A 19,054-nucleotide genomic window follows, 5' to 3' on the forward strand; every position below is an offset into this window, starting at 1 on the left:
CTGCTATGCGTTTCACACTAGGTTCTGATCCATTTTCCCTGTTCCCTCATAACCTGACCTTGACTCTGATTAATCACACACTAACAGTTTCATGTGACAGCCCCTGTGGCGGAGGCAGTAATGTAAGGCGTTCCATTTGTTCTCCTACATTTGCCAGTCCTCTGGCACATACACAAGACCATGTGACTAGTTTTGGACAATGAAATATAAATGGGTGTGACATCTGTCACTTCTGGACTGAGGCAATAAACAGCCTATATGTGATTCTCCAGACTCCTGTTCTCCTACGGCGGCAGCTGAATAACCCACATGTCCTAGATGGTGCAGATACGAAACAAGGGAGCCTCAGTCAGACTGGAGCCTGGAGTGACTGTGTGGAGCCGATCTCCTCCCATCTCACATCTCACTGGCCTGTGTGGGATCTGTGGTGTGGGAAAGATAGAAGCTCTTAGTATATAAAAACTCGGATACTCTGTCTTGTGAACTGAGCATACTTGCATTCCTATGGAAGACCTCCCCCTTTCTTTTGCATGCATGCTGCTTATTTCATACTCGCAACTGAGTTGTTAATAAATCTACGTGTTATACCCAGACTCCCCTGAACTGGCTGTATGTGATAAAAGATCAGGCACAAGTCAGCAAACAAAGCTTTAACTTTCAACCAAATACATAGTTGTGAACAATACAATTCAGTAAACACAACTATTTTCTACTGCACAAAACACAGGAAATAATTAAATTTCTTATAGACATTTCTTTATTATACTTTCCCACTTGAATATTTAGAGAATAATTTAAATGTAATGCATACTGACAGCAAGCACAGTATCAAATATTAGTTTTTTAATAATTTTCTGTTCTCACCCTTTATTCCTTTAGGAAAAAAATATTTAGATGACCTCAAAGAAACAATTATTATGCTAATCACAGTATGCAGTAACACGTACAAGCCCATAATCAATAGAAAAGAAAGCAACAAAGAAGTGAAAAAGTCTTTCTCCTCAAATCATTTTAATTCATTTTTCCACAGCCATATAAATTTAAAGTATGAAACAACAATAATACAGCTATAGAATCTAGGTTCTCTTTCAAAGCAGCGGCATATAAAACATAGAAAAGCTAAAACCTCAGCACAAGCTTCAAAAGAACAAGGACTGAGAGGATTTAGATGAAGACATGAAATACACAAAATACAGTACACAAAAATACTAGAATGCATAAAATATAAAGCTACACATTTCAGGTAGAAAGCATTGTAAAATATATAAAATATGCAAGAAATCAAAACCAAATTGATTTTTCTTAGAGTACCATGAATACACTGGAACTGGCAATTAGCATTTGAAGATGGGAACAAGAAAATAGCAGTTTCCCATTTAAAACTTTATTTCTAGGCTTTAGGATTTCACCTTCTTGACATCCTTCTTTCCAGAGCTCTCAGTAGCTGACTCTGCTTTTCTTTTCTGTGACTAAAATGGAAACAGATTTAATGTTCTGCTCCAATATGCACATTTTTAAATGGCCCAACAATGTTAAATCTAGGATGTAAATGCATCAAAAAAAAATTTTAACATGAATATTCACTTAAATGTTATACTCACAGTTAATGTTCTATATAGCCCAACAAACTATATAACCCAATGTAAAATAACCTCCAAACATGTTTTCTTGTTAAGAAAAGACATAAAATACCCATCAAAAATAGTCATCAAGTTTCTACTTACACATGGTACCAAAAATGTATGCTTAAAGAACTACTTAATACTTAAAGTTTTCTGGGAAAAATGTTATTTATGAGTGTATTACTTTTGAAATGTTATGATAGATGCTAAAATATCATATTTCATATATTCTATGATGCACACTTGTTTCCCACTTTAGCATCTCTGAAATCAGGATGCATCCTAGAATTGATGACAAATCAGAGTTACTTGGCAGCAGTTTTTCTTAGTAGCACGTAAAATAATGCTTTGTCTTACAATAGAAGGCATCTTAGACTTGATGAAATATGGTAGTTTACTTAACCACACTCAAATAATATGTTAAAGAGTACTTGAAATTGTAACTGTACAAGGCAACCTGACTGAGTTAAAATCATCTTACTATGAACAGTTAACTTATTACCAAGTAAATCAAGTAAAGCTTTGCTGTCTCCTCAAAGTTCTTATTTGTATTCATAGTTCCACAAAGATCAGAAAACTTCTTTGATCAAATCAGAACTCTCAGTTTCAACCTCAGCCCCACCCCACCCCACCCCTCTTCTACTCCCCATGACAACTCCAGTCTCAGTTCAGAGGGTTTTACTTGCATTATACTTCTGCTTAAAAGTAATGAGAAATTTTTAAAAATACTGAGCCCTGTTACTAGGGAGTTCCTAACCATATACGCTACAAACAGATAGGAAACACGTGGTTGTAGTGTAATTCTTTTTCTGTCAAAAACAAATCAGCATTTCATAAAAACCAGTCTTTATAATAGGTATCACTATAGCATTAAACATAATATAGGCATTTTAATTATGTAAAAAAAATGGGATCTACCTAAAAGTTAGGAAAATGCTGAAAATTTTACCATTGGAGTTTTAGTTGCCCGTTTCTTCTTTTCTGCTCTCTCTCTTTCCTCAATTTCCATATTTTCTTTCTCAATCAATGAAATCAGAGTATTACAGCGTCTCTGGAATTCCTGAACCAAATAAAGAAGACTTTTAATTTCTGCAACCCAGGTACAACCTTCAAAAAGTGGTAATTCTTCGATTCTATCACTTCTGTGATAGAGAATTTTCTAAGCTGGTATTCTTCAGAACAATATTCATACAGGCAATATTCCACTAAATATATGATAAGTGGATAAATATCATTCAGTGGGACAATAAGTAAACTGTGGTACATCCATATCATGAAATACTGCTCAGCAGTAAAAAGGAAAGAACTATGGGTATATGTAGAAACCTAAATGAACCCTATCTGAGTGAAAAAAAGCCAATCTCAAAAGGTTACATAGCACAGTGTTCCATTTATATAACATTATTAAATGACAGAAGTTTAGAAATGGAGAACATGTCAACGGTTACCAGGGACTAGAAAAAGGGGGTGAGGGGGTGTGACTTTAAAGAGCCAGCATGAGTAAGTCTTCTGGTGGTGCTAGTTACATGTACCTATGTGTGATCAAATTGTATTGAACTACACACTCATGAGGAGGGCACGGCAACCCACTTCAGTATTCTTTCCTGGAGAATCCCATGAACAGAGGAGCCTGGCAGGCTACAGTCCATGGGGTCACAAAGAGTCGGACATGACTGAAGCAACTTAGCACACACATACACACTCATGCACGCACACACTCATGAGCACACACATCCACACACAAACATGAGTTCATCTATAACCAATGAAATCTGAATAAGCTCTTTGGATTGTACTAATGTCCATTTTCTGATGGTGACACTGTCCTGTGTTTATGGAAGATGTTGCCATCTGGGAAAACTTGATGAAGGGTGCATGGGCCCTCCCTGGACATTTCTTCACAGCTTCCTGTGAATCTATAAATATTTCAAAACAAAAAGTTAACAAAAATCACATTAAAAAAATAAGGGGATGTCCTCTTGTCAAAGTACGACTTGGAAGTACTCAGCTTACAAAAGTCAGATTTCTTTTCTACAGGGATGCTCAGAGCCTTTAAAGTTCTAATAAGCACTGTCAACCACTAGGGTAGGAGATGGAGAAAGCAAGCAATTCCCAAAGCCATTCAACCAGCAGAAGTCTCTTCTCAAAGGATACCTCGTGGGATCAGAGTTCTGAGGAAACACTACTGCAGTTGTTAATTCAAAGCAAACAATAGCTGGAAAGATTCCACATTAATCTTGCCACTACCTATATTTCACTGCCAGCAAATCAATGCATCCAAACTATCAACAGCTTTTATGAACGTATGGTGGGCGTTAAATATATGATTCATTAATATGGACACTCATATACATTAACCTTGTACATTTTGCTGTATTTTAAAGGTAAATAATGGCTTAATATCAAAGGATAAATAACATTTAAAACGGTTTCTTTTTGCATAAGCAAAAATATCTGATAAGATATAAAATAGCTAAATGCTCAAATAAAAATGTGGATTTATTAACAATTGAGCTGCTAAGTCACTTCAGTCGTGTCCGACTCTGTGTGACCCCATAGACTGCAGCCCACCAGGCCCTGCCGTCCCTGGGATTCTCCAGGCAAGAACACTGGAGTGGGTTGCCATTTCCTTGTCCAATGCGTAGTGAAAAGTAAAAGGGAAGTTGCTCAGTCGCGACCCCATGGACTGCAGCCCACCAGGCTCCTCCATCCATGGGATTTTCCAGGCAAGAGTACTGGAGTGGGGTGCCATTGCCTTCTCCTAACAATTGAGAACTCCAACCAAAAAGTGGTCAAAGTACAAGAATAGAAAACAAAATAATTTTAAGTGTCCAAATATTAAAAACTTTTTTTCACTCAAAGACATGCGAAGTAAAACAATGATATATATTTACCAAATCAGCAAAGACATGTTCATGTGCGTGTGATACGTGCATCCAGTGTTGGCAGTAAGATACTGAAATGGAAGTTCTCATTCACTGATGATGGGATGCCACTGTGAAAAAACTGTGTCCTCCCCAAATCTGTAAGTTGAAGCCTTAACACCCTCACAACGTGATTGCGTTTGGAGAGAGGGCCTTTAAAAGGAGGTAATTAAGGTTAACCAAAGGAAGAAGACACCATCTACAAGCCAGGGAGAAAGGCCTCACCAGAAACCAACCCGCCTGGAGCCAAACCCATGAGAAATTGTCACCTCATGTGGGTAGGGTGTTATGGCAGCCCAAGCAGACTAAAATACTATCTTTCTAGAAAGAAAATTGGGAATATCAATGATGTATCCTAAAAATTTCATATTCTTTGAATGAACAATTCCACTTCTAGATGCTTAATGTAAGGAAATAAATGTACACAAAGATTTACAAAAAATATGTAGAGCAGTGTGCTTTTCAGCAGTGGAGAAGGCAATGGCACCCCACTCCAGTACTCTTGCCTGGAAAATCACATGGAAGGAGGAGCCTGGTAGGCTACAGTCCATGCTAAGGGTTGGACACAACTGAGCGACTTCACTTTCACTTTTCACTTTCATGCATTGGAGAAGGAAATGGCAACCCACTCCAGTGTTCTTGCCTGGAGAATCCCAGGGACAGGGGAGCCTGGTGGGCTGCCGTCTATGGGGTCGCACAGAGTAGGACACGACTGAAGTGACTTAGCAGCAGCAGCAGCTTTTTAGCAGAGAAATACTGGGAACTAAATTTTTGCTAATTTGGAAATTATGATATACATATAAATACATCTTACTATATATACACATACACAATAGAAATAGCTGACAGAGAACTATGTGCAGAGTTACTGGTAGTTAATAGCAGCTATTTCTGAATATAGAACCAATGGGAACTTTTATTTTCTTCTTTATACTAGCATGTATTTTCTAAATTTTTTTGTAATGAATATTGCAATCTGTAACATTTTTAAGAAGTGGCAAATTTTTTAAATACAGTTTTATCTTTCCAAATAAAAGCTAGAAAAATGGCACACAGAAATATTATCAATTATCCAAGCATTTTCTACTTTGTAAAATTCAAGCCCAAAAGAAGGCAGAAAACCAAAGACAGTCTAGCCAGAAAAAAATCCTTCATTAACAAATTATTGTTTAACTATTAAAAATAACCATCTTCAATTACTCAAGGTTAAATAATTTAGGAAAAGTAACATTGGAATTTTCCTTACTTACCAAAACAATAGCAGTATCTTTAATATGCAGACCAAACACTCTTCATAGCTTCATTCAATACCACACATACAAATTAAACAGCATGTTATTCAATTTATCTATTATAGAAAGGGCTAAGTTGACCCTGATGAGATTTGATTGTTGGTTTCTAGGGAGACTAGATAGAGTCTTTATGTGAAGCTGATTCTTGAATCATTAAGCTATACCCTCTGGCTATTATTATTCTCAATAAGTAATAGTTGCCTGTGACTGCAGATATCTTTAGATACATATTCATGGTTCATATGGGTGGTTCAGGAAAAAACTAATACTTTTGAGACAGTTTCATATGCAGGTAAGTAGAATATCTCAAGATGATTATAAATAGACTCTACAATAAGTTCTTACCTTCATTCCTTTTAACCTGTCACTAACTACAGACAGAAAAATAATCTCTCTGGAGAAAGGCATCAGGGAATGAGTGAGTCTGGATGCTACCTTCCTAGTGTAGGTAATGCCACTTCCTCTAAAGATACCAACCCCATCTTTTATTCACATGCTTAAAGACTGCCTAACTAAGCAGATGGTATCATAAACAGAACACTAGCTAACACCAGAAATTTCTACAAAGAAAGTGGCCAGATTACCAATAAAACAGTGATTCACTTTTTGAATAACTAAATGACAACAAAATGATTCTGAGAAATTTTATGATGTCTAAAGCAATTTTATCTTATATAATTTCTTCTTTCACATACATGTTCCCCCTAGATTCTTATACCTTTTTATCTTCCTATTTTCCTTGGGGTTACAGGGAGTGGTTCACATGGTCTCGAACTGTTTTCACAGTTCTGTGGTCTAATTATCTCTTTCTTTCACAATTTCCCCATGCTGGATTTAGGAATGAAATTGAAGGGAGAAAAACACAACACAAGATGAAGACAGGAGACACAAAAACAAGAAAAACAACAGAAGAACATAGGAAAATGACAAATGGAAAACTGTTGTGCAGTGTTAATAGCTGTAGCCAAAGGAAAAAAAAAAAGCACTTTGTGTTCACACATGCTCAGGAAATGCTAGGTTTTTAAAAGGTTAAACAAATTTTGTCATGGCAGGATTTCACAGAGCTCTTAGCAGTCTAATGTAGATTGCAAGGGGAAAGGGCAGGCTTCGAAACCTTGTTTTGCATACTGTATATTTGCAAATCCTGGAACAATGCTTGGTAGAAACCAACTTGAGAAATGCTGTGCAGGTAAGAGTGATGGAGAAGACTAAGTTTGAATCAAAATACAAAGAACCTAGAAGCTAAAAACAAAGAACTAAGCAATTTTACTTAATTCAGTTGACAAAAGGATCTCACTGATGATTTTTAAGCAGGAGGAGTCATGTAATCAAAGGTATATTGTGTACTCTGAAATCTTCCCCTGATACAGAGTCTCAATAGGGGGAGCTCATAAAATTACAGACTCTCAAGATTGAAAAGGACCTTTAGGGTTCAGGATGGGGAACACATGTATACCTGTGGCGGATTCATTTTGATATTTGGCAAAACTAATACAATTATGTAAAGTTTAAAAATAAAATAAAATTAGAAAAAAATAAAAAAATAAAAATCACTCAAGTTGATGCTGAATCTCTTCTACTATGTCCTTGCTAATTAGCTGTCCAGCCTGTCTGAATTCTTCCAATGATGGAGTACTCATTACCTCACAAGATTGCCTAGCCCACCTCTGAATAAGTTTAAAATATTCCCTTATGCAAAGCTACAATGTGCTACCTTATCATTTCCAACAATTGGTTCTAGATCTAACCTTTGTAGTCAGATTGAACAAGCTGATTCTCTCTTCTGTACGACAATCTTTCAAATATTACAAGGCAGCTCTCATGCCTCCATCACAATCACCACAGTCACCACCAGACCTGCCAAACATCTCTCCTTTAGGCTCAATAGGCTCCCCTTTACCCATCCTTCATTTAACATGTTTCCTGAAGGACTGTATAATGCTTATGTCTACCTTGGTTATATTATTTCTTTCCTTCAAGTTTTCTTACATATTCTTTAAATCAGGGATCAGCACCTCTTTTCTGCGAAGAGCCAAACAGTAAATACTGTCGGCTCCGCAGACCACATGGTCTCTGTCACAACTACTCAGCTTTGCCACTGCAGCATGAAGGCGTGTGGCTGGGTTCCAACAAAACTGTACAGACACTAAAATCTGAACTTTGCATAATTTTCACATGTCACAAAATAGCCTTCTTTTGATTTTCTTTCAACCATTTGAAAATGTAAAAATCATTCTTGGCTTGCAGGCTGTACAAAAACAGGTAAAGGGCTGTAGTTTGCCAACCCCTGGTTTAAACTAGACTTTAGATTGACTTTAAGCAAACTGTCTGCCTTGGTTTTCCATGTCTTTTTAATGGTTTATGATTCTGTTCAATGCAAAATCACCCAAGTCCCAACTTTTGAGTACTAGGACATGGATCTCTACCTTTATTTAATAAATGATGGGATGTTTTCAGTAAGTGGCGCTGCCCTGTACTGTGTGGTGAATATCAATCATGCCAGGCACCAAGTTCAAACATCCTTTGCCCCAATACTCAGCTTCAAAGCATCAATTCAAAAGGCACAGAAAGCATCAGTAGACTTGAAGTGACTTATTGAAAGAGATTAAAGAGACTCCACATTACATTTCCTATGTACTAAAATCCTAGACACTAAGCCTGCCTAAGTCTGAATGACAGAAGGTCGGTGCCCGCTATTGGTTCAAAGTCAAAAGCAGGTGAATGAGCAGAAGCAAAAAAAATAAATAAATTGCACTCCACATTGGTGCCTCAAAATTTGTAGGTAGTTCTATAAAGTCAGAATTTTCTTCTATAGTTCTTAGTAAAACAAAACTGGGAGGTTTTTTCTCCTTTGCTGTTTTGTAAACTCCCTGTACTTTACCTTCAGAATCAACACCTTCAACTATATATTCTGTGGTATATTTCCCAGGTTCTTTGTCACCTTGGAACCCCTCTCATACTAACAAAAAGCAATGGCATTCTATGCCAGAATCTCAGGGCCCAAGCACACTGGCCATTAGATGGGAGTTATATATTCTAATAATAATAGTATAAAAATATCTTGTATTTCTTAAGCAAGTATCAAATGTTATGACAGTTTTACCTAATTGCTGCTACTTAAACATCATTATTTGTACAATGTCACGTCACTTCCTCACAGGATAGCTGATGCTGCTATGTAGTCGCTAAGTCAGGCCTGACTCTTTGCAACCCTATGGACTGTAGCCCGCCAGACTCCTCTGCCCATGGGATTTCCCAGGCAAGAATACTGAAGTGGGTTGCCAGGATAGCACATAAGCATAAATACGTAAAACAAACTCCTGTTAGTGCATGTATCGTATTTCAGATTGTTAGAACAATTCAGTCTTAAATCAAACACTACAGTTACTAATAAAACACATGATGTTTACAACTGGCTATTCAAACCAAAGCTTCAGGGGTTATAGCCAACTAAAGTCCATCATTAGAGAAAGGGAGATGAAAAGAAAATAAAGGAAGAGGAAAAAAGAACTCAAACCCATTGCTACATTTCTTCACATTCTATCCAAATGTGATCCAATGATAGGGTCTATGAGACAGAAGCCAACTGAAGAACCAAAGTTCCATGCTCATTTATTCACTGAATGCCCACTTTGTGCGAAGTGTTATGCTGGTACCCTTTGATGTAACCATTTGCTCTTGAAGGTTAAGACAGCAGTAATAAAAAATGACTCTGGGGCAGATGGTGATATATTAGCCAAGGTGGGGGTTGGGGGAAAAGAGGAGGAATAGAGAAGAGACAGAGATAGAAATTTGGGAATTATCAGCCTATATGGGAGTTGAGGTAGACATTTGCCCATTTCCACAGAGCAGTATTTCTATACAGTGAATCTGACCATGTCACCGCCCTCTTAAAATCTTTCAATGACTCCCCATTTCCTATGGAATAGTGATCAAAGTTCAACAGGGCCCCTGGTCATTTGGCTGCCAGCTCTTTCCTCATCTTCCGGGACTTTCCTATTCACACCCCAGCACACCAACCTACTTGCAGTTTGTGAATATGCTGTGCTTGTTTCTACCTTTGCACATGCCATTTCCATAGTCCCAGGGCCAATTCCTTCCTGGTCTTTCAAGGCTCATTTCCAAGACAGACCTCTTCTGTGAAGCCGTTCCTCTGACCTAACCCTTAAGGCAAAGTTAAGCACAACTCCTCCTGTACACACCTCTATATAGGATCTTTTGGAAAATTAAGGCTGAAGAGGACATTTTAGTCTTTCAAGCACATGGAGAAATAATACAGAGCTATAAGCATAAAAGAGTTGGACTGTGAAGAAAGCTGAGAGCTGAAGAACTGATGCTTTTGAACTGTGGTGTTGGAGAAGACTCTTGAGAGTCCCTTGGACTGCAAGGAGATCCAACCAGTCCATTCTGAAGGAGATCAGCCCTGGGATTTCTTTGGAAGGAATGATGCTAAAGCTGAAACTCCAGTACTTTGGCCACCTCATGCGAAGAGGAAAAGACCTCTTTGGAAAAGGTCTTCCACCTCATTGGAAAAGACCCTGATGCTGGGAGGGATTGGGGGCAGGAGGAGAAGGGGACGACAGAGGATGAGATGGCTGGATGGCATCACCAACTCGATGGACGTGAGTCTGAGTGAACTCCGGGAGTTGGTGATGGACAGGGAGGCCTGGACATGAATCGCCTGCTGCGATTCATGGGGTCGCAAAGAGTCGGACAGGACTGAGTGACTGAACTAAACTGAACTGATAAGCATAAATATATTTTAACAATTCTATAGTCAAGAACTCATCAATAATTTTATACTTTACCAATTTTTTGAATAATGTATTAATTCATATCCTCACATTTCATTAAGAAAGTAATGCTCTAAGATACCAATATTAGCTGTTATCACACAATTTAAGTACTAGTACATAAAATGAAAAATCATGAGTGGCCTTCCTTATAAAATTTCCTAGGCTACACTGCATAAGCAACAAACAAAAGTGTCATTGTGACCACAGAATAGCTTGGAAATTTTTTAACTTGACTTCTGTTTTTCTAAAGTATCTATAAAGAAAATTCTTCTCTGACTGGACAGATAATTTATCAAATATCCTGTGCTGAACTAATAACTTAATTAATGTTTACTATCACAGATAAACCTACAAAAAGGGAAGCAAGCTCATAAAAAGCTATAGTAATATTTTCTAAAAAGTCTTTTTTCTCCTACAACTCTAATGAGGAATGTCATGTTCTTAATTTTAAATAAGGAACACTTTCATTAATAATAAAGCTGTGATTTGAAAACAAACAGCAATAACATGAAATTTTTATTACACTGTACAACAGTGTGTAATTCTCTGAAATACTACCTAAAAAATTCATTTGAACTACCACAAAAGGCGAGGCAATTGTAATCACGAATTATTAATACTTTCATTCAACTCTAAGGTCCATGGCCACAGGATATGCACACAGAGCTTCTTGAGAGTCTAAGAGAGGAAAGAAAAAACTCCCTAGAGTCTAAAAATTAAGAATATTTTTTGGCTAAAATGAAGAGTCAGAGAAACCTTGCCAAGGAAGTATAGTCGCTATATCAAGAAATGTTCTTTATTTCAGAGAGCCAAATTCTGCTTTTTATCCTTTGAGTACTTCAAAGAACTTAAGAAGGAGCAAGGACTTACTGATTAAACTCTGGATACTTTCAATATGTCCTTTCCAGTAAACTGACTAATGTGCTAGATCTTTTAGACTTCTCAGATTCTTTTCAAATATCCCAGTCATATCAGTCTGTCACTAAATGAATGAAGATAGTGCCCTGAAATTCATTCAGTAAAAGGAATTAATGAGCTACTGTTGATAAAGGGATTGGCAACCTTATAATATAAAAGGTACTATACAAAGTATTATCTTTTCTTCTTATAGTCATCCGGCAAAGATACTTTTAATTCTGATAGTTTTAAATGTCCTAAGACTAAGACCTCACTATAATACATTTTTTTCTTAGAAGGAAAATGGTAGAGCAATTCATATGCTCTGAGATTTTTAAAATCTAAATTGATCATATCCTTCCTACTTGTTTATGTAGTTCAATAGAGACTGATTACTTACTTAAAGACCACACAATTTCTCAGAGAAAGAAATCACAATCTTTTTAGCACAGAGAAATGGAACTAAAACTCATTTTCTCTTTTGTATAGCCAGCATTTTTAAATGGAAAAGAGCCTCAAAGAAATTTTCAACCTTTAGCTGAAGGCTTTCAAAATGTGGCATATTCAGAAGTGAAGGTTCATGCCTTTAAGCATTTTAAGACTGTTAGTTAAGTCAGAAGCCATGAATTCAGTAGTTTGAGATCTCTGAATAAAATATAACTACCAAAGTTTCTATTTTTTTCTAAGTATTTCACACTATTTATTGGTGTCTCTGGGAAAGTCATCTTTAAGCAAGACTGTTTTTAAAGACAGCTTCTTTAGTAAGCTAAGTTTAAGGTTTAATCATTAATAAAATGTTAATTTGAACACAGTGACACACTCACATAATGAATCAAGTTATATCCTCTGTATTTTGGGGTTTTTTAACGAAGCAAATTATTTTAATTTTGGAAATCACAACTGCCTCCTTCAAGGGGGAAGTTTCACTTCCTAGATTGTGAATGATCCACTATACAAGACCAATTGTTTAAAATGAGGGGAAAAGAGATCATCTAGAAATAACAGTAATCCATTTTTTAATTCCCTAATGATTTATATTATCATGAAATATTCTAAAAAGATGGTCTACATAGTCTAAATCCAGAAACATAAAAATTACCCATTAACTAGGAAGGAAATGATACAGTGGAAAACGTAACAAAAACTCTGGATTAAAATATTTACTATGAAATAAGCTACTATATGTTTTTAAAGATTCTTTAGAAATCATAAATTCCACCTTCCAGAACATAATTAAGGACAGAATTGTCTTCGTTTTTAAGACAAAAGTTTCATTTTTCAGTCACGTATGTAGTTAATATCTACTCTTTGAAAAACATACATTAAAGATTTAAACCTCTTGGTAAAGAAAGACATAAATGTTTTGTAGAAAGATGGAGGAAAAGATTCTTTACAAGGGAGTTCAGAGACATCTAGTGGTCGTTAACAATACACTTGGTTTTTTTCCTAGAAAATGAAATAAGGTTACATAGTTCTACAGTCATGTTCATATTACAAATAATGTAAGATTTCCCCTGCACTTCTGAATCTGTTTCACCCTACTGCTTTAGCTTAATGTTTCCAGAAACCGAAAACAGCATTAAACTCAACCTGTAAAAAGTAGTAAAATATCACTGAAATAATATACAAAACTCTGCAAATGTTCCATCACATAAAAGGGCATGTATGATTTAAAACATAATTCATCAACAAATGCAGGTGGGTATTCATCTTTTACAAGCTGTTAATGCTGCTGTAAATTAGATAACTATATGCATAAAATGCCAAATGGCTAAAAATTTTAAATGCCTGGCTTTTGAAAGGAGTTCTCTGCTAAACATGGTCATAGATGCATCAAGCTAGAAGGCACCTTAAAAGGCCAACAAGCTCACGGCCAAAGTCTTCAAAATAGAATCTAATTTTCAAAGCTAATAGAAAAGCTATTCTACACTGTTCTTCAATAGTCTATTTCAATGATCCAAAGAACCTGTCAAACAACTCTTCCCTCCAACATCAGTCCTTCATGCTACAGATTAATCCTCATCTTTTTTATTCTTTCCTCAGTTCTTTCTACTGTGTATTACTAACATTTATACCTCTTCCTATTCCTTTATACAAGTACAGCACTTTACATTCATCCCTATTACTGACATGCAGCAAGGGAGATTCAATCGATTCATCATTACAATTTCTCTAGTTCCTTTTGTATTCTGGCTTGATCCAAGCTTGATCCAAAGTATTTGCTACCTCTCTCAGTATTATGTATTCCATAAACTTGATAGACACAGTCTAATAACAATCCAGGAACACTCTAAATTTGTGTTAAGTTTTAACACAAAATATCTGATTTATAAAGCATCCACCAAAATTAGCACCTTCAATATAGCAAGTCATACTTTTCTTTTTATTCAATTTGAACTGAGAATATAAAATGGGTCAGACAAAATATCAAGCATAGCTTCACATCTCTGTGAACTTTTGGCCAAGAAAACATTTATAATAGAAACTAAAGAAAAATGTCCATGGTATGGATTGTTGGTTCTGGCTACTTTTAATGTTTTGTTGTTGTTGTTGTTCAGTCGCTCAGTCGCTCAGTCGTGTCCAACTCTTTTAGGCTATATGAATCTATTTTGTCTTAATTAACTCAACTAACAAAAGACTGACGTGCCAACATTAAAAACATGTTGCATTTATTTCCGGCTTCCCTGATAGCTCAGTTGGTAAAGAATCCACCTGCAATGCAGGAGACCCCAGTTCGATTCCTGGGTCAGGAAGATCTGCTGGAGAAGGGATAGGCTTCTGGCCTGGAGAATTCCATGGACTGTATAGTCCACGGGGTCGGATCGCAAAGAGTCGAACACGACTCTTTCCATACCAGCATTTATTTCCATACCAGCAAGAACACTACTAAGCGGCATTAGGATTTAACAGGAACACAATTCATGTCAGAAAGTAACAAGAAATTACATCAAGCTAAAATAAAATCTCTTCTTAATTATTCGGTCTCATGATACTCTTACAAAAACTCAGGCAACAATTCCTTCTCATTAAAAATAAATTAAGTTATTCACACAGTCTCAAATATCACCTGCCTCATTACAAAGGGGAAACTACCTTTAAAGTGGAGAGCTCTGATGGTCACCATATTAACCCTGTAATCAAACTCACCATCACCAAGAGTGTGACAACCTGACATAATGAGCCTCCTGATATGATGCAGTACACATCACTTAGGCGGGCGGTTGCCAAAAATGCTTAACTTAAATCTAACAGTGAGCAAACAATGAGATACATGTTGGGCATTCTACAAAATGAGCCTGGGTACCTTACAAAAGTCACTGTCGTGAAAAACAAAAGTTGTAGATTGAAGAGACTAAAGAGACTCAACCAAATGCAGTATGTGAACTGTGACTGGCTCATCAATTTAAAAGAACAGCTATAAGAGACACTTTGGGGACAAGTGGAAAATTTTGTACATGGACTGTATACGAGATGATACTACTGAATCAATGTTAATATTTTCAGGTAGGATGATGGTATTATGCTCATGGAGGAAAATATTTTTATTTAAGAGATAAACACTTATTTTTAGGTGATAAATGCTGAAGTATTTAGAGGTGAACTCATGATGTCTGTGACCTACTTTCAAATGGTTTAGAAACATAGATCTGTATATTAATAAATAGAAAATACAGATCTAGATTTCTGAATATAGCTGTGTTTCTGAATTTCTGAGTATTATATATAGATTCTGTATGTATAGATAGATTCTATGTATGTAAGTATATATACACACACACACATACATATATACACACATATGCATATACTAGTAAGAGGAGAAAGCCAATGTGGTACAGAATCTAAGTGAAGGATATGTGATGCTTGAAATTTTTCAAAATAAAAAGTAGGAGGAAATAAACAAGAAAGGAATACATACCATGGCGGTTCTAGACTTGATAAACCAGTCAAATCTAAACTGAGGAGCATTCCGAACACACTGTCTCAATTCTTCATACACGTTTTCTCTATCAAAGCCCATTTTGTGTAACATACATATCAGGAATCTATCTTCTTCCTCAGTATAGTTCTTTCCTTTGCTAGTTCCATACTGAATACGTAACTGATGAAATGGAGCCTTGTATCTTGCAATCTATAGATTTAAACAAAATAGTGCTTTTAACTAAATATGCAGTAGTAATAAGTCAAAGCTAATCACCATTTAATCATCAATTGAAACAATCTATTGGTAATTTGACAATTAGGAAATATAGTACTTTAGCATCCAGGGCTTTCTTGATACTAATCCTTCGTTGAATTCTTGCTTCTCCACGTTCAATTTGAGCCATAATTTTCTCAATGTCCTGTAATTCATTGCAACGTTCCCAAAATACAGCTGAAAAAAACAAGAGTTATTATTTCACAATTCTGTCATCTTACATAAATGAATCCAAGGAACTATAGAATGAAGAATTAGCAGGAAAGGATGCAGTGAACTTATACTGTTTATACTTAAGATTCAGATTCATCAGTATATATAGACATATATATATATATACATATATATGCATATATACAGGGCTTCTCTGGTGGCTCAGACGGTAAAGTGTCTGTCTGCAATGCAGGAGACCCAGGTTCGATCCCTGGGCTGGGAAGATCCCCTGGAGAAGGAAATGGCAGCCCACTCCAGTACTCTTGCCTGGAAAATCCCATGGATGGAGGAACCTGATAGGCTACAGTCCATGGGGTTGCAAAGAGTTGGACACAACTGAGCGACTTCACTTTCACATGCACATATATATATATATATATATGTTCAATTATTAAATACTCTTAAGGTGTAATAAATGAGGGGTATTAAATGCCTCTTTTCATTTACAAGTAAGACCTCAACAAGAAGATTTTAGGTTAGCAATTTTCCTTTCATAAAACATTATGAAGCTTTTTTTTCTATTTTATTTATTTATTTTCATTTATTTGGCTGCACTAGGTCTTAGTTGCGGTAAGTGGGATATTCTATCTTAGTTACAGCATGTGGGATCCAGTTCCCTGACAAGGATTGAACCCAGGCCCCCTGCACTGGGAGGGTGGAGTCCTAGCCACTGGACCACCAGGGAAGTCCCTATTATGAAGTTTTTAATTATCCATCTCAGATGACTACAATTTCAAAAGATAATACAGATACTGATTTAAGCTATGCTTTTATTTGAACATTATATCCTCTAGCACAGCCCCAATTAAGCTGTCCTGAGTTAGTCATCCTACCTGGCCTGATGTCAACTTGAAGGAATATCTGACATAATATCTTCTCTAATCAACTTTTTTTTTCTCGCAACTTCATACACATTGATGCTTATTCCCCTTCTTGTCTTTTGAAGAAAATTCTACTTCAGAAAATTTCTCAGCACATATCTTTTTACACTATTTTCATTCAACTCTTGCTGCTAAAATTTAACTCTCTCCTCTATTTTACCCCTTTTTAAGTCTCCAAATACCCTAAACTTATGCGGCAAATGGTAACAGCAGTAGTAATGTTATGCTGGTATCAAAGTAAAGAACATTCATAGACTTGATGTTATACAATAACAACTCAATATAATCCATCTCTAAAGTCCCTGGAAATCACCAGAAGGCTCTTTCACATTTCCAAAAGAAAAATAAAGTATCTGCTCCCTAATTAAACATAGACTTATTCAAGCACTAGCACTAAAAATAAATAAAATGTTGTTCCTAGTCTGTATTAATCTTTGGCATATTTATTAGTATTTCAATGTTTCCTCCTTACTATTTTTGACAGCAAAAATAGAGAATTTCACTTGTTAGGCTAAGTAGGCTTTGAGGGGCTAGCACAGAAACCTAAACCTACTTTGTAACATTTCTATGGGGAGAAATGTTCTAGGTTCTATACAGCTGCTGCTGCTGCTGCTAAGTCACTTCAGTCATGTCTGACTCTGTGTGACCCCATAGATGGCAGCCCACCAGGCTCCTCCGTCCCTGGGATTCTCCAGGCAAGAACACTAGAGTGGGTTGCCATTTCCTTCTCCAATGCATGAAAGTGAAAAATGAAAGTGAAGTGGCTAAATTTGAGAGCTCAACCTATTTGGACTTTAGAAACTTCCTATGTTCTACATAAAGAAAACTTACTACACATACTTGTCTATTTTAAAAGATTTGTTTTCAGAAGCCTGAGGTTGGCTGCACTGTGACATTGTAATCAGTATTTATTCCATATGCTTTGGCACATAATTTAGTTCTGGTCAAGACCAAAGACACAGCTGAGTAAGAGAGGGAGTTGGCACATAATTTAGTTCTGGTCAAGACCAAAGACACAGCTGAGTAAGAGAGGGAGTTGATTCTAGGACCTGTCAACAGATTTATTCAAGCAGTCTTTTCAGATCTACTCCAGCTTGCCTGGAGTTAATGGAATTCATATAACCTCCCTGGAGCAAACAGAAACCCTGAGAGTGCCTGAGGATCTAAAAGAACCTGATAGGAATCCTCTACTTCAAGGACAACCTAGAAAAACACTAATTCCATCCACTGAAACTGAAGTCCAGAACTTGATTTGCCCAGAAGATGATCATCCACTAGCTACCCTTGTTTTATCAGTGCTATACTTCGCTCTATTAGCTAACTAGCAGGGACAACAGCAATTTGTTTTTGTAAGTCTTATCATCTTTTCATAGAAATGCAATTATATTTTATACTTTCACCTACAGTTTATTCATAAAAGTTGAAAGGTCTTTGAACAAAGGTATAATTAAACTGACACAAAGAAATGCATAAGGTTACAAGTAAAACACCATTTTTGAAGTTATATATACAAACCTGAATATTCCATGACCTCCTCAGGGGATTTGCCCTCCACCTCTCGAGCTATATTATCAATGTCATCTCTTCCATATTTCTCATTAGCTTTAATGAACTGATTGAAATCTCGCTTAGTCCAGTTTGTGAATCCCTGTGAACAAGAAAGCAAGCATCATCAATAGAGGTTAAATTAACAAATCCAAATATTGTTCTATTTAGTTCTATACAACAATACATTAAAAACAGTTCAAAAGACTTAAAATTTTTCTTCTTATAAAATCCCAGGTTTTTTTATGTTGGAATCAAAAGTTGAATAGTGTTATTGCAAAAATAACTGCTTTTCTATCATAAAGAGAATATATTTCCCTCTAAGTACTAAAAACTGATTTATAGTTCCAAGATATTATATAGTTTTTAACTCCGTATTTTATAGATGCCTACTACATTAAAATACAAATGCATAAAATAAAAATGCTAATATAAATGCTGAAGTCCTGGATATTCCAGTACTTCATTTTTTTCACAGACATGTTCCCACGTAAATTAAGAAAAAAATTGTTGATGCTTTAAATCAAAAAAATACATAAAGAAAAAAAGACTGAAGAAAAATTTTTATAACTCTTTACATCATTCCAAACTACTATGAATAAATAATTTCTGTTCAAAATTATATTCATAAATAGGATTTCTATAAACGGTGTTATTGGGCCCACTCAATTTCTTTCCTAAAAGAG

The 19,054-nt window shown here is 36.0% G+C and overlaps 1 protein-coding gene across 6 annotated transcripts in view; it reads right to left on the reverse strand.

Moving 5' to 3' along the window:
* Positions 1 to 734: 734 nt before the first annotated feature.
* Positions 735 to 19,054, reverse strand: part of SMARCA1 (SWI/SNF related, matrix associated, actin dependent regulator of chromatin, subfamily a, member 1) — a 73,081-nt gene continuing 54,761 nt past the window's right edge. For 2 of the 6 annotated variants that reach the window (XM_061407871.1, XM_061407872.1), the window contains 5 exons: positions 18,339 to 18,471; positions 15,788 to 15,906; positions 15,451 to 15,663; positions 2,572 to 2,682; positions 735 to 1,469 (listed from right to left, as the gene is read on the reverse strand). In XM_061407871.1, coding sequence (XP_061263855.1) covers positions 1,398 to 1,469; positions 2,572 to 2,682; positions 15,451 to 15,663; positions 15,788 to 15,906; positions 18,339 to 18,471 — 648 coding nt within the window. In that variant the 3' untranslated portion in view covers positions 735 to 1,397. Of the gene's footprint in view, positions 1,539 to 2,540; positions 2,683 to 15,450; positions 15,664 to 15,787; positions 15,907 to 18,338; positions 18,472 to 19,054 lie in introns of all 6 variants that reach the window. The other 4 variants (XM_061407876.1, XM_061407873.1, XM_061407875.1 and 1 more) reach the window with 3 other exon arrangements.

Source organism: Bos javanicus, chromosome X, assembly GCF_032452875.1.
Source record: "Bos javanicus breed banteng chromosome X, ARS-OSU_banteng_1.0, whole genome shotgun sequence".
Lineage (NCBI taxonomy): Eukaryota > Metazoa > Chordata > Mammalia > Artiodactyla > Bovidae > Bos > Bos javanicus.